The sequence below is a fragment of the Heptranchias perlo genome, chromosome 24 (assembly GCF_035084215.1).
Source record: "Heptranchias perlo isolate sHepPer1 chromosome 24, sHepPer1.hap1, whole genome shotgun sequence".
Lineage (NCBI taxonomy): Eukaryota > Metazoa > Chordata > Chondrichthyes > Hexanchiformes > Hexanchidae > Heptranchias > Heptranchias perlo.
In genome coordinates this window covers 47,060,644-47,076,353 of record NC_090348.1, presented here as the reverse complement: position 1 = coordinate 47,076,353, position 15,710 = coordinate 47,060,644, and the positions used below count along the sequence as shown (strand labels likewise).

Genomic DNA, 15,710 nt, shown 5'->3' with positions numbered 1-15,710 from the left:
GTGGGAGGAGGAGGAGGAGGGGGAGGAGGAAGGGGTTGCCTGCTGGCCTTGTTTCCATGGTATTCCCTGTTGAACATTTGAATGCCGTATTGTTCGTATGCAAGCCAGAGCCTGGAAATATCTCGGAACACCTGAGACTGAGACAGAGGACTGCATTCCTTTACGGTCCTGAGTTGGATGTTTTAAGAGGAGAAGCATCTAAAAAAATATATATATTTTCCCGAAATCTGTTTGTGTGTGAGGTGAAGGGTGGCTTAAAATAATTTTACTGCTCTCTCGCTGAGAGCCTAGACTGACACTGCCACGTTCTGGGGATGAATTAGAACTCTTTAGAAAACATGCAGGCAACACCCAGCGGAGAATTTGTGTGGTGCGCTGCACATCCCAGAACCCGCTAGGCCTGAGCTTCCTCCTCGAGGGATAGTATGAAGAAGTTTGCCTCCACGCGCAGTCTCAACAAGATCCTCCAGCAGTGTGATGATTCCTGTCAGGATTACGACGAGATTCAGGCAGTGGAGAAAAAATGGCACTTGCACATCGGAGGTGCCAGAAAGGTCCTGGGCAGAAAGTCAAACCTCTCGTCTCTTTTTATTTCAGCCCCGCCACCCCCGAAGAGAGCGCCAAGTACCACACTGACCCTCCGCTCCAAATCCATGACTGCGGAACTCGAGGAGCTAGGTAAGATATCACTCATTTATTAACACAGTGTACTTTCTGATTGATAAATCAACTGATTAGCAATCCACTCCATGCGGTATTGTATGGCTCGTGTGTGTCTCAGTGTCAGCTCCTGTACACGTACAGTACACAGTAAGTGAAAGGGAACGATTCACTTCCGTCTGGTACTGTACGGCTCGTGTGTGTCTCAGTGTCAGCTCCTGTACATGTACAGTACATAGTAAGTGAAAGGGAACGATTCATTCCCGTCTGGTACTGTACCGCCCGTGTGTGTCTCAGTGTCAGCTCCTGTACATGTACAGTACACAGTAGGCGAAAGGGAACGATTCACTCCCGTCTGGTACTGTACAGCCCATGTGTGTCTCAGTGTCAGCTCCTGTACATGTACAGTACACAGTAGGTGAAAGGGAACGATTCACTCCCGTCTGGTACTGTACGGCCTGTGTGTGTCTCAGTGTCAGCTCCTGTACATTTATTTATTTGATGTCAGGAGGTGGGTGTCGCTGGCAAGGCTGATATTTATCGCCCAGCCCTAGTTGCCCTAAGAAGGATGTGTTGGGCCTTCTTCTTGAACCGTCGCAATTCTTGTGGGATGGCACTGCCATGAATTTTAGTGAGTGTTTTTACAACTGACTGACTTGTGAGTCAAAAAGCATCAAGGCTCAGCCAGTTAGTGTGAGCCTGCAGTCAGCTGAAGGCCAGACTGAGTAACAGTGAAAGGCCCTCTTCCCTACGGTGCAAATTGGGTGAGAAGAAATGATTACTCTTGTCTCATACTTTACTGCTCATGGTGCCTCCGCACCAGTTTCTGTACCTATACACACTGGGTAATTGGGAATGATTCACTCCCCCCGATACCATGTGTCTTGTGTGTCTCAATGTCAGTTCCAATACACAAGAACATATGACAAGCTAAAGAAAAGAGAAGGCCAAACAGCCCACGAAAACCTGTCCCTCTAATACCCTAACTTCCTATCAAAGCCTATCCCTCTAATACTCAACTTTCCCATCGAGCCCCGTCCCTCTAGTACTGTAACTCTTCCATCAAAGCCTATCCGCCTAGTACCCTAACTCTCCCATCGAGCCCTATCCCTCTCTTCCCCAAACTCTCCCATCAATGCCCGACCCTTTAATACCTGAACTCTCCCATCAAAGTCTTTCTCTCTAGTACCCTAACACTCCCATCGAAGTCCATCCCTCTAATACCCCAACACTCCCATCAAAGCCAGCCCCTCTATTACCCCTAATACTCCCATCAAGGTCCTTCCCTCTAGTACCCTAACACTCCCACTGAAGCCCATCCCTCTAATACCCTAACACTCCCATCATAGTCTGTCCCTCTAATACCCTAACTCTCCCATCGAAGCCCATATCTCCAGTACCCTAACACTCCCATCGAAGCCCTACCCTCTAATACCCTAACACTCCCCTCATAGCCTATCCCTATGGTACCTTAACTCTCCCATCGAAGACCCTCTCTCTAAGACCCTGGTGTTTTTGTCTCTACCCTCCCACTTGGCAGATTATTTCAAACATCTTTCACTCTGAGTAAAGTTGTTCTTCCTGATATCAGTTATACATTTCTGTTTCACAAATTTCCATTTTCTTGCTCTGGTCCCACTGGCCTTACTTTGGGGTGCCCCTTTTCGATGACATGTGTCCCTTCCCAGAGGCCACTCCCCCCACTAACCACAATCTCTCTACACTGTACAGTCTGAGCTTCTTTAAACTTTGCTTACAGCCCATCCCCTTTATACTGGGATCAGTCTCATTCCTCTCTCTGCACCTGTTACAGTCCCTGTAGATGTTTCTTACAGTGATCTCTTGGGAGGAACTTCATTTAACATCTTGTGTTCTACTGCTTTGGCTACAAATCCCAACATTCTATTTTCTTTGTGTGTCTCAGTGTTAGCTCCTGTCCATGCACAGTACACACAGTATAAAGGGAACCATTCACTCCTGACCTGTACTGTACGGCCCATGTGAGCATTGATCCCATGGGTAGGGATCCCCGAACCAACAAATACCCAACTCAGAGACTTGTGAGACCTACTCATGATTAATCAAGGATTGAAAGCCTTTCAGTGGAGAATGTTAGTTGTACACGGGTGCAGTACAAGGAAATTAATTTCATTATTTATATCTATTAATGTTTGAATCCAAGTTCTTGCAATCACAGAGGTAGCTTCAGAACTTGCTGCTTTTGCAGCTGGAAGTTTATTTTTCCTCTCTCCGGATGACTGGGTCTGCCATTTTGAAAATCCTGTTAGCTATGATCACGGTTATTGGCAGGGGAGCTGTACCATTTGCTGCATTGGTTAAGACAATGTGGCACTGAGCCATACAGTGCAAAAGGTCCTGGGTCCCCGGGTCTGTCCTGAGGTCACTGATCTCAGCTGGGGTGGGGGTAGGGCCGCAACAATTGACCTCAGCACCCTGGATTAGAGAGGGGAAAAGGGAGCCCAGGGTTCCTGCTCCTGATTGTTATCCAGCACCAGGTTTCTGGCCAATGAGTGTTCATGGACATCGGCTGAGGACAGAATCAGATCACATTGTGATGCCCGTGGGGTTGAATAGCTCACTGTCTCAGCTCACACACAAATAATCATAAACCAGTGAGGGTCAACAGCTTTGCAAGAGGAGGGAGCTGACGAGGAAGAGTTCCAAACGACAGCCCTGTGCAGCCCCAGTAACGGTAATGCTTGACAGGTGCTTTGTGCCTCACTAATGTTTTATCAATCATTCTGTTCTGACGTTTAACCCATGCCCCCACACGAGGAACATAGAGTGTGCTGCAACTGCACCTCAATGGTCCCTATCAATCCAGAAACATTGGCACAGGATACCAGGAGCAAAGCCCCACACAGCCAATCAATGTCTCCCACAGCCCTGCACTGTCTCCCACAGCCCCGCACTGTCTCCCACAGCCCCGCACTGTCTCCCACAGCCCCGCGCTGTCTCCCACAGTCCCGCACTGTCTCCCACAGTCCCGCGCTGTCTCAACAGTCCCGCGCTGTCTCCCACAGCCCCGCACTGTCTCCCACAGTTCGCGCTGTCTCCCACAGCCCCGCGCTGTCTCCCACAGCCCCGCGCTGTCTCCCACAGTCCCGCGCTGTCTCCCACAGTTCGCGCTGTCTCCCACAGTCCGCCCTGTCTCCCACAGTCCCGCGCTGTCTCCCACAGTCCGCGCTGTCTCCCACAGTCCCGCGCTGTCTCCCACAGTCCCGCGCTGTCTCCCACAGTTCGCGCTGTCTCCCACAGCCCCGCGCTGTCTCCCACAGCCCCGCGCTGTCTCCCACAGCCCCGCGCTGTCTCCCACAGCCCCGCGCTGTCTCCCACAGTTCGCACTGTTTCCCACAGTCCCGCGCTGTCTCCCACAGTCCCGCGCTGTCTCCCACAGTCCCGCGCTGTCTCCCACAGTTCGCGCTGTCTCCCACAGCCCCGCGCTGTCTCCCACAGTCCCGCGCTGTCTCCCACAGTCCCGCGCTGTCTCCCACAGTTCGCGCTGTCTCCCACAGTCCCGCGCTGTCTCCCACAGTTCGCACTGTCTCCCACAGCCCCGCGCTGTCTCCCACAGTTCGCACTGTTTCCCACAGTCCCGCGCTGTCTCCCACAGTCCCGCGCTGTCTCCCACAGTCCCGCGCTGTCTCCCACAGCCCCGCGCTGTCTCCCACAGTTCGCGCTGTCTCCCACAGCCCCGCGCTGTCTCCCACAGTCCCGCGCTGTCTCCCACAGTTCGCGCTGTCTCCCACAGTCCCGCGCTGTCTCCCACAGTTCGCACTGTCTCCCACAGCCCCGCGCTGTCTCCCACAGCCCCGCGCTGTCTCCCACAGTTCGCGCTGTCTCCCACAGCCCCGCGCTGTCTCCCACAGCCCCGCGCTGTCTCCCACAGTCCCGCGCTGTCTCCCACAGCCCCGCGCTGTCTCCCACAGCCCCGCGCTGTCTCCCACAGCCCCGCGCTGTCTCCCACAGTTCGCACTGTTTCCCACAGTCCCGCGCTGTCTCCCACAGTCCCGCGCTGTCTCCCACAGCCCCGCGCTGTCTCCCACACTTCGCACTGTCTCCCACAGCCCCGCGCTGTCTCCCACAGTCCCGCGCTGTCTCCCACAGTTCGCGCTGTCTCCCACAGTCCCGCGCTGTCTCCCACAGTTCGCACTGTCTCCCACAGCCCCGCGCTGTCTCCCACAGCCCCGCGCTGTCTCCCACAGCCCCGCGCTGTCTCCCACAGCCCCGCGCTGTCTCCCACAGTTCTGCACTGTTTCCCATAGCCCCGCACTCTCTCCCACAGCCCCGCACTGTCTCCCATAGTCCCGCACTGTCTCCCACAGCCCCGCACTGTCTCTCACAGCCCCGCACTGTTTCCCACAGCCCCGCGCTGTCTCCCACAGCCCCGCGCTGTCTCCAACCGCCCCGCGCTGTCTCCCACCGCCCCACGCTGTCTCCCACAGCCCCGCACTGTTTCACACAGCCCTGCACTGTCTTCCATGGCCCCGCGCTGTCTCCCACAGTTCGCACTGTTTCCCACAGTCCCGCGCTGTCTCCCACAGTCCCGCGCTGTCTCCCACAGCCCCGCGCTGTCTCCCACACTTCGCACTGTCTCCCACAGCCCCGCGCTGTCTCCCACAGTCCCGCGCTGTCTCCCACAGTTCGCGCTGTCTCCCACAGTCCCGCGCTGTCTCCCACAGTTCGCACTGTCTCCCACAGCCCCGCGCTGTCTCCCACAGCCCCGCGCTGTCTCCCACAGCCCCGCGCTGTCTCCCACAGCCCCGCACTGTTTCCCACAGCCCCGCACTGTCTCCCACAGCCCCGCACTGTCTCCCACAGCCCCGCACTGTCTCCCGTAGTCCCGCATTGTCTCCCACAGCTCTGCACTGTCTCCCACAGTTCTGCACTGTCTCCCACAGCCCCGTACTGTTTCACACAGCCCTGCACTGTCTTCCATGGCCCCGCACTGTTTCCCACAGCCCCGCACTGTTTCCCACAGTTCTGCACTGTCTCCCACCGCCCCGCGCTGTCTCCCACAGCCCCGCGCTGTCTCCCACAGCCCCGCGCTGTCTCCCACAGCCCCGCACTGTTTCACACAGCCCTGCACCGTCTTCCATGGCCCCGCACTGTTTCCCACAGTTCTGCACTGTTTCCCACAGCCCCGCACTGTTTCCCACAGCCCTGCACTGTTTCCCACAGTTCTGCACTGTCTCCCACAGCCCCGCACTGTCTCCCACAGCCCCGCACTGTCTCCCACAGCCCCGCACTGTCTCCCGTAGTCCCGCATTGTCTCCCACAGCTCTGCACTGTCTCCCACAGTTCTGCACTGTCTCCCACAGCCCCGTACTGTTTCACACAGCCCTGCACTGTCTTCCAAGGCCCTGCACTGTTTCCCACAGCCCCGCACTGTTTCCCACAGCCCTGCACTGTTTCCCACAGCCCCGCACTGTCTCCCACAGCCCCGCACTGTCTCCCACAGCCCCGCACTGTCTCCCGTAGTCCCGCATTGTCTCCCACAGCTCTGCACTGTCTCCCACAGTTCTGCACTGTCTCCCACAGTTCTGCACTGTCTCCCACAGCCCCGTACTGTTTCACACAGCCCTGCACTGTCTTCCATGGCCCCGCACTGTTTCCCACAGCCCCGCACTGTTTCCCACAGTTCTGCACTGTCTCCCACCGCCCCGCGCTGTCTCCCACGGCCCCGCGCTGTCTCCCACGGCCCCGCGCTGTCTCCCACGGCCCCGCGCTGTCTCCCACGGCCCCGCGCTGTTTCACACAGCCCTGCACTGTCTTCCATGGCCCCGCACTGTTTCCCACAGCCCTGCACTGTTTCCCACAGCCCCGCGCTGTTTCCCACAGCCCCGCACTGTCTTCCACAGCACCACACTGTTTCCCACAGCTCCACACTGTTTCCCACAGCCCCGCACTGTCTCCCACAGCCCCGCACTGTTTCACACAGCCCTGCACTGTCTTCCATGGCCCCGCACTGTTTCCCACAGCCCCGCACTGTCTCCCACATCCCCGCACTGTCTCCCACAGCCCCGCGCTGTCTCCAACCGCCCCGCGCTGTCTCCCACAGCCCCGCACTGTTTCACACAGCCCTGCACTGTCTTCCATGGCCCCGCACTGTTTCCCACAGTTCTGCACTGTTTCCCACAGCCCCGCACTGTTTCCCACAGTTCTGCACTGTCTCCCACAGTCCCGCACTGTCTCCCACAGCCCCGCACTGTCTCCCACAGCCCCGCACTGTCTCCCGTAGTCCCGCATTGTCTCCCACAGCTCTGCACTGTCTCCCACAGTTCTGCACTGTTTCCCACAGCCCCGTACTGTTTCACACAGCCCTGCACTGTCTTCCATGGCCCCGCACTGTTTCCCACAGCCCCGCACTGTTTCCCACAGTTCTGCACTGTCTCCCACCGCCCCGCGCTGTCTCCCACCGCCCCGCGCTGTCTCCCACCCCCCAGCGCTGTCTCCCACAGCCCCGCGCTGTCTCCCACAGCCCCGCACTGTTTCACACAGCCCTGCACTGTCTTCCATGGCCCCGCACTGTTTCCCACAGTTCTGCACTGTTTCCCACAGCCCCGCACTGTTTCCCACAGCCCCGCACTGTTTCCCACAGTTCTGCACTGTCTCCCACAGCCCCGCACTGTTTCCCACAGTTCTGCACTGTCTCCCACAGCCCCGCACTGTCTCCCACAGCCCCGCACTGTCTCCCGTTGTCCCGCATTGTCTCCCACAGCTCTGCACTGTCTCCCACAGTTCTGCACTGTCTCCCACAGCCCCGCACTGTTTCACACAGCCCTGCACTGTCTTCCATGGCCCCGCACTGTTTCCCACAGTTCTGCACTGTTTCCCACAGCCCCGCACTGTTTCCCACAGCCCCGCACTGTTTCCCACAGTTCTGCACTGTCTCCCACAGCCCCGCACTGTTTCCCACAGTTCTGCACTGTCTCCCACAGCCCCGCACTGTCTCCCACAGCCCCGTACTGTTTCACACAGCCCTGCACTGTCTTCCATGGCCCCGCACTGTTTCCCACAGCCCCGCACTGTTTCCCACAGTTCTGCACTGTCTCCCACCGCCCCGCGCTGTCTCCCACCGCCCCGCGCTGTCTCCCACAGCCCCGCGCTGTCTCCCACAGCCCCGCGCTGTCTCCCACAGCCCCGCACTGTCTCCCACAGCCCCGCTCTGTTTCACACAGCCCTGCACTGTCTTCCATGGCCCCGCACTGTTTCCCACAGCCCTGCACTGTTTCCCACAGCCCCGCGCTGTTTCCCACAGCCCCGCACTGTCTTCCACAGCACCACACTGTTTCCCACAGCTCCACACTGTTTCCCACAGCCCCGCACTGTCTCCCACAGCCCCGCACTGTCTCCCACAGCCCCGCACTGTTTCACACAGCCCTGCACTGTCTTCCATGGCCCCGCACTGTTTCCCACAGCCCCGCACTGTCTCCCACAGCCCCGCACTGTTTCCCACAGCCCCACACTGTCTCCCGTAGTCCCGCACTGTCTCCCACAGCTCTGCACTGTCTCCCACAGTTCTGCACTGTCTCCCACAGCCCCGCACTGTTTCCCACAGCCCCACACTGTCTCCCGTAGTCCCGCACTGTCTCCCGTAGTCCCGCACTGTCTCCCACAGCTCTGCACTATCTCCCACAGTTCTGCACTGTCTCCCACAGCCCCGTACTGTCTCCCACAGCCCCGCACTGTCTTCCACAGCCCCGCACTGTTTCACACAGCCCCGCACTGTTTCACACAGCCCTGCACTGTCTTCCATGGCCCCTCACTGTCTCCCACAGTTCTGCACTGTCTCCCACAGCCCCGCACTGTCTCCCACAGCCCCGCACTGTCTCCCGTAGTCCCGCATTGTCTCCCACAGCTCTGCACTGTCTCCCACAGTTCTGCACTGTCTCCCACAGCCCCGTACTGTTTCACACAGCCCTGCACTGCCTCATACAGCTTCACGCTGTCTCGCGCAGCACTGCACATCCCCGCAGTGCCTCATGGCTCAGGTGTGACGCCGCCCAGAGTCAAATAGGCGTCTGACACTTAATGTCTAGTTCTGACACTTGGGTGAGGTTCCGGGGACAGTTGGTCTTTGTGGGATTGTAACCTCCTGAACAACAGATCATGATGGGGTGGATTAGGTGGAAGAAGGTACAGGTACAAAAGAAGTTGATCTCGTTCAATCATTACCCACTAGAGGCAGTGAGTAACTGGCCACATGGACCAGAAGCTCCCAGGTTCTACACCCTGACTCTGCTGCCGTCAATCTCAGGGGAGGGGGGGGGGGAATCTGACCAGCATCCCTGCTCCTGGTTGCCATCCAGCAACCCCCCTGCTGCAAAGTGCGTGTGTGCAGGCTGGTCCATGATGCTTTCTGTGGTCGAATAGTCCGCTGCCACTCGCTGCCAAGGGCCATACAGGAAGAATGGCTGCTTGGGTGCTGGGGGTTGGCCGGCTCCCTTGGAGAGTCGGCACCTTTGGGGTGGCGGGGGTGGGGGAGGATAGCAGCAAAGAAAAATGCTGGGGTGTCGTAAGCCAGAGGCTCAGCATCAACAAAGATACACTTCGTGATTCATTCACTCCATCAACTGATGGTTTACAGAAATTACCAAAGTAACAGTGACTCATTGAGGCAAGAATTTTGACTGGCAGTGAAACAAATGATTAAATTGTGCTATTTTCAGGGTAGAGTGTTAGGCATTGGGCAGAATGAGGTATTAGTCAGGCACCCTGCTCCTGAATAAATCATGTACATGAGACACATTGAATAGGATCGTGTTCAATGGTTTCATATCCTCACACGAGGTACATTATGTGTATATATAGGATGTTGAATTACAGTGGAGGTGGCGTTGGTGACGGAACTGCAACACAATCAAGTGTTTCAGAGGAATTCATTGAGCGAGCTTGAGTACAAGACAAGGTGTGAGACTCTGGGCTCCTTCTGCAGACCACAACTCATTGAAAACACCCTGCTGTTTCAGTGAATATTGTAGAGAATAGCAGCCCCTGTGTACATTATAGGGAATAGCAGCCCCTGTGTGTATTATAAGGAATAAATGTAAGGAATCTTACAACACCAGGTTATAGTCCAACAATTTTATTTTAAAATCACAAGCTTTCGGATCTCCAACGATCTCCATCTTCTCACCTCCCCAACGATCTCCAACTTCTCACCTCCCCAACGATCTCCATCTTCTCACCTCCCCAACGATCTCCATCTTCTCACCTCCCCAACAATCTCCATCTTCTCACCTCCCCAACGATCTCCAACTTCTCACCTTCCCAACAATCTCCATCTTCTCACCTCCCCAACGATCTCCAACTTCTCACCTTCCCAACAATCTCCATCTTCTCACCTCCCCAACGATCTCCAACTTCTCACCTTCCCAACAATCTCCATCTTCTCACCTCCCCAACGATCTCCAACTTCTCACCTTCCCAACAATCTCCATCTTCTCACCTCCCCAACGATCTCCAACTTCTCACCTTCCCAACAATCTCCATCTTCTCACCTCTCCAACGATTTCCATCTTCTCACCTCTCCAACGATCTCCAACTTCTCACCTCCCCAACGATCTCCAACTTCTCACTTCTCCAACGATCCCTGACAGCTCACTACTCAACCCCCCCCCCCCCAGTCCTCCCATCCAACCACCAAAGATCCTGATTTCTTCCTGACCCCCCCATCCAACCCCCAATGATCCCGATCTCTCCCCGACCTCCCTCATAAACCCCGAAGACTCTGATTTCTCCCCGGCTGCTTTCCTGCCCAACAGGCAGCCAGCCGAGCGCAAAACCCGGAAGTAACATTTTTATCCTTCAATTAGGTTGCGATCACAGATTCCAACCCGCCAACTTTACTTCCAGGTTTCATGTCCGATAAACTTCCCCCCCGCTCTCTTCCCGGTTCCAAGTTAAAATTCAGGCCAGGATCTCCGGGGCTGAATCTCTGAGGCGATAGGGTCTCGGGCTGAGTCTCTGAGGTGATAGAGACTCAGGGGCTGAGTCTCGAAGGTGATAGGGTCTCAGGCTGAGTCTCTGAGGTGATAGGGTCTCAGGGGCTGAGTCTCTGAGGCGATAGGGTCTCAGGGGCTGAGTCTCTGAGGTGATAGGGTCTCAGGGGCTGAGTCTCTGAGGTGGGATAGGGTCTCGGGCTGAGTCTCTGAGGTGATAGAGACTCAGGGGCTGAGTCTCGAAGGTGATAGGGTCTCAGGCTGAGTCTCTGAGGTGATAGGGTCTCAGGGGCTGAGTCTCTGAGGCGATAGGGTCTCAGGGGCTGAGTCTCTGAGGTGATAGGGTCTCAGGGGCTGAGTCTCTGAGGTGGGATAGGGTCTCGGGGGCTGAGTCTCTGAGGCGATAGAATCTCCGGGGTTGAGTCTCTGAGGTGGGATAGGGTCTCGGGGGCTGAGTCTCTGAGGCGATAGAATCTCCGGGGTTGAGTCTCCGAGGTGGGATAGGGTCTCCTGGGCTGAGTCTCTGAGGCGATAGAATCTCCGGGGTTGAGTCTCTGAGGTGGGATAGGGTCTCCAGGGCTGAGTCTCTGAAGCGATAGAATCTCCGGGGTTGAGTCTCTGAGGTGATAGGGTCTCAGGGGCTGAGTCTCTGAGGTGATAGGGTCTCAGGGGCTGAATCTCTGAGGTGATAGGGTCTCAGGGGCTGAGTCTCTGAGGTGATAGGGTCTCAGGGGCTGAGTCTCTGAGGCAATAGAATCTCCGGGGATGAGTCTCTGAGGTGATAGGGTCTCAGGGACTGAGTCTCTGAGGTGGGATAGGGTCTCAGGGGCTGAGTCTCTGAGGTGATAGGGTCTCAGGGGCTGAGTCTCTGAGGCAATAGAATCTCCGGGGATGAGTCTCTGAGGTGATAGGGTCTCAGGGGCTGAGACTCTGAGGTGATAGGGTCTCAGGGGCTGAGTCTCTGAGGCAATAGAATCTCCGGGGATGAGTCTCTGAGGTGATAGGGTCTCAGGGGCTGAGACTCTGAGGTGATAGGGTCTCAGGGGCTGAGTCTCTGATGTGATAGGGTCTCAGGGGCTGAGTCTCTGAGGCGATAGGGCCTCAGGGGCTGAGTCTCTGAGGTGATAGGGTCTCAGGGACTGAGTCTCTGAGGCGATAGGGTCTCAGGGGCTGAGTCTCTGAGGCGATAGAATCTCCGGGGATGAGTCTCTGAGGTGATAGGGTCTCAGGGGCTGAGTCTCTGAGGTGATAGGGTCTCAGGGGCTGAGTCTCTGAGGTGATAGGGTCTCAGGGACTGAGTCTCTGAGGTGATAGGGTCTCAGGGGCTGAGTCTCTGAGGTGGGATAGGGTCTCAGGGGCTGAGTCTCTGAGGCGATAGAATCTCCGGGGTTGAGTCTCTGAGGTGGGATAGGGTCTCAGGGACTGAGTCTCTGAGGTGATAGGGTCTCAGGGGCTGAGTCTCTGAGGTGGGATAGGGTCTCAGGGACTGAGTCTCTGAGGTGATAGGGTCTCGGGGGCTGAGTCTCTGAGGCGATAGAATCTCCGGGGTTGAGTCTCTGAGGTGGGATAGGGTCTCCTGGGCTGAGTCTCTGAGGCGATAGAATCTCCGGGGTTGAGTCTCTGAGGTGATAGGGTCTCAGGGGCTGAGTCTCTGAGGTGATAGGGTCTCAGGGGCTGAGTCTCTGAGGTGATAGGGTCTCAGGGGCTGAGTCTCTGAGGTGATAGGGTCTCAGGGGCTGAGTCTCTGAGGCAATAGAATCTCCGGGGATGAGTCTCTGAGGTGATAGGGTCTCAGGGACTGAGTCTCTGAGGTGGGATAGGGTCTCAGGGGCTGAGTCTCTGAGGTGATAGGGTCTCAGGGGCTGAGTCTCTGAGGCAATAGAATCTCCGGGGATGAGTCTCTGAGGTGATAGGGTCTCAGGGGCTGAGACTCTGAGGTGATAGGGTCTCAGGGGCTGAGTCTCTGAGGCAATAGAATCTCCGGGGATGAGTCTCTGAGGTGATAGGGTCTCAGGGGCTGAGACTCTGAGGTGATAGGGTCTCAGGGGCTGAGTCTCTGATGTGATAGGGTCTCAGGGGCTGAGTCTCTGAGGCGATAGGGCCTCAGGGGCTGAGTCTCTGAGGCGATAGGGTCTCAGGGGCTGAGTCTCTGAGGCGATAGGGTCTCAGGGGCTGAGTCTCTGAGGCGATAGAATCTCCGGGGATGAGTCTCTGAGGTGATAGGGTCTCAGGGGCTGAGTCTCTGAGGTGATAGGGTCTCAGGGGCTGAGTCTCTGAGGTGATAGGGTCTCAGGGACTGAGTCTCTGAGGTGATAGGGTCTCAGGGGCTGAGTCTCTGAGGTGATAGGGTCTCAGGGACTGAGTCTCTGAGGTGATAGGGTCTCAGGGGCTGAGTCTCTGAGGTGGGATAGGGTCTCAGGGACTGAGTCTCTGAGGTGATAGGGTCTCAGGGGCTGAGTCTCTGAGGTGGGATAGGGTCTCAGGGGCTGAGTCTCTGAGGCGATAGAATCTCCAGGGCTGAGTCTCTGAGGCGATAGAATCTCCGGGGATGAGTCTCTGAAGTGAGATAGGCTCTCATGAATTAGCTTAAAGTTAAAACAAAATTTATCTGAATGGTGTATAGTTGTGCCTGTTTGGATGCTTTAAACTTGCTGACAGTTGGGTCCATCCAGACATCAACTCAAGTCACAGCAAATACTGCAGCAAACCAACAAGGTCGCAAAGAGTGGAGGAGATGATGAGGTCGGAGCTGGAAGTTGTGTTTAGATAACACCAAACTTGGGTCAGTGAGAGTTGCATAGTTTTGATGACCCGGAAAAGAATGGGTTGAAGTGTGGCAGTCAAATAACGTGTCTTTTTGTCCCGGGAACAATAAAATGTGAGTGTTTCAGTCTGATCATGACTAACTCAATCTTACACTAGATTCCTCAAAGTTTCTTTTTGCGGTTTCCTGGCATGTTCCTCAGCAAAAATGTATGGGGCGCGTACGATCTGAACTCTTACCATGAGGAGCTGATTATTTTTATAAGGCCCTTGTCTCTGTGGCACAGCAAGAAATTCTTTAGTGTTTTATTTCACTGATATGACATAAGTAAACTGAAAGATACTGCATCATGTGACTGAAAGTACCATATTACAAGTTCTCTTTTTGTTTCTTGTCCTGCATTGTTGACACAGTTCTCTGTCCAGGGTGTGTTGTCTCTTTAACTGAATGTTCAGTGTTTTTGTATGGATTACTAACCCTTTCCTCAGAATTCAGTCTTGTGAACATTGCCATACATTCCTCCATTCCATCCTAACGCTCCGATTCTTTTCTTTCCAAGCCTCTGTACGCAGGAGGAAAACGGGTAAGTCGTTCTCTTAAAACCTGACAACAAACGCCATTTTGTTTTCCGTGGTGTTTTGTGTGTTGGCGCTGTGTTGAGCAGACATGCTTCTGTTGAGTGGTAAGCTTGGAAAGTTTTAAGAGAACAGTCATCACCCCCCTCCCCCACCACATGAACTCAGGGAGATGGGGGGAGATTTCCCCTGCGCAGTGTGAAGTGAAAATTATAAACGTGCTTTACAATTTTGTCACAAACACAGCCACGGTAAGGAGATTAAATAGGTGGGGAATGTATATGGGCTATGGAAGGAGATTAAATGGGTGGGTACAGTCCATGATGGGGTAGAGTGTATATGGGCTGTGTATGAAGGGAGTTTGATGGGCCCAAAAGAAGGAGGTAACAATGGAGATCTTGATACTTCCCAATATGATATGAAATGCAGAGCGTGATGCCTCTAGTCTGTTTGCTGTCAGTGAAACAGCACATCAGTACTTGTAGTTCAGTGCTTGTGACTCCACAATCTAGGTCCAGTCCACAGGGACTCACAGAACATTCCTGGAGCAGGTTTTGTGACACATTTCCTGTGGATGAATGTGTGTTTGAAGGGCTAAGTAATTCAGTACAATTTTATCCATGCCTTTGCAAAATGTCCCCAATAACTCCTGACCTTTGCTGAATCTACACACAGCGTAGTGCCAATTAAACCGGTCAATTGTAGCCACAGCATCATTTTCAAGAGGGCAAAGCCAGTAACACTCACAGAGTGGTTCTCATGTTTCCAACAAATGAAAGCCTTAAAGTAATATAACTACAAGTGCTTTGCCTGTCTTGCAGTGAGTTAATCTGTCCCATAAATGGAAAGACTCTTTCCCACGTTGGTGATGTCTTCCAATTTGGACCTCAGCCCTTCACCTGAGGTCTTGAAGTATGGGCCTTAGCTTATGTCCTGCGCTGTGAGGCCTTGGCCCATTACCTGGCATCCTGCACTATAGAGCATCTGCCCATTACCTGGTGTCCTGCACTAATGGGTCTCAGCCCTTCACTAAGTGTCCTGCATTATGGAGCCTCGGTCCTTCACCTGGTGTCTTACATAAGGAGACCTTATTCTTTCAACTGGGTTTTAATGCAACCAAATGGGGGAATGTTTCTGGGAAGCAAACAGGAAATTAGATAAATATCCACATTTTTTTTGTTTTGGTAGTGTTGGTCAGTGAGAAATATTCACCAGGACATTAGTGTCACTGGATCTTTTACATCCACCAGAACAGCTGGTTTTGTGTCTCATCCAAAGAATGCACTGGAGTGTCAGCCTAGATTATGGGGGTGAATTTTCATGGCTAATCTCCCACTTGTCTATCAAAACTTCAGCAATAGAGCCGCAGAAACCCAGAACAACGGGGTTTACTGAGAATGCTACCAATTGAGCCAACTCACACTTAGAGTGAAGCAACAGGCAGAAAGGGGAAAAAGGGATTGGGAGTGAAGACAGGGGTCTCGATGAGGCTATTGAAAGCAGAGAGGAAAGTGGTATGGTGGAGAAACAGGACAGGGAGAACTGGGGGGAATAAAGAACCAGGGAGGTGGGGGGGTGGTGGGGAGCAGGGAGAACCAGCTTAGCAGGGGACAGGGAGGCTGGGGGGCAGGGAGAACTGAGGGGTAGGGACAACTGCCTTGGAAGAGGAAGAAGGGAGAAAGCTGGCAACGAAAAAGAGAAGCTGATTAAGGGAGGTGAAGAACGTTGGGAGAGAGAGAGGGAGTA

At 54.8% G+C, this 15,710-nt stretch overlaps 1 protein-coding gene across 7 annotated transcripts in view; it reads left to right on the top strand.

The window, feature by feature from the left end:
* shank3a (SH3 and multiple ankyrin repeat domains 3a) overlaps positions 1-15,710 on the top strand; it is a 777,353-nt gene that overhangs the window by 707,707 nt on the left and 53,936 nt on the right. For all 7 annotated transcript variants that reach the window (XR_010967116.1, XM_068005245.1, XM_068005243.1 and 4 more), the window contains one exon: positions 598-678. Coding sequence is in view for 6 of the 7 variants with exons in the window: in XM_068005245.1 (XP_067861346.1) it covers positions 598-678 (81 nt within the window). In the remaining variant the exon portion in view is untranslated. The remainder of the gene's footprint in view (positions 1-597; positions 679-15,710) is intronic.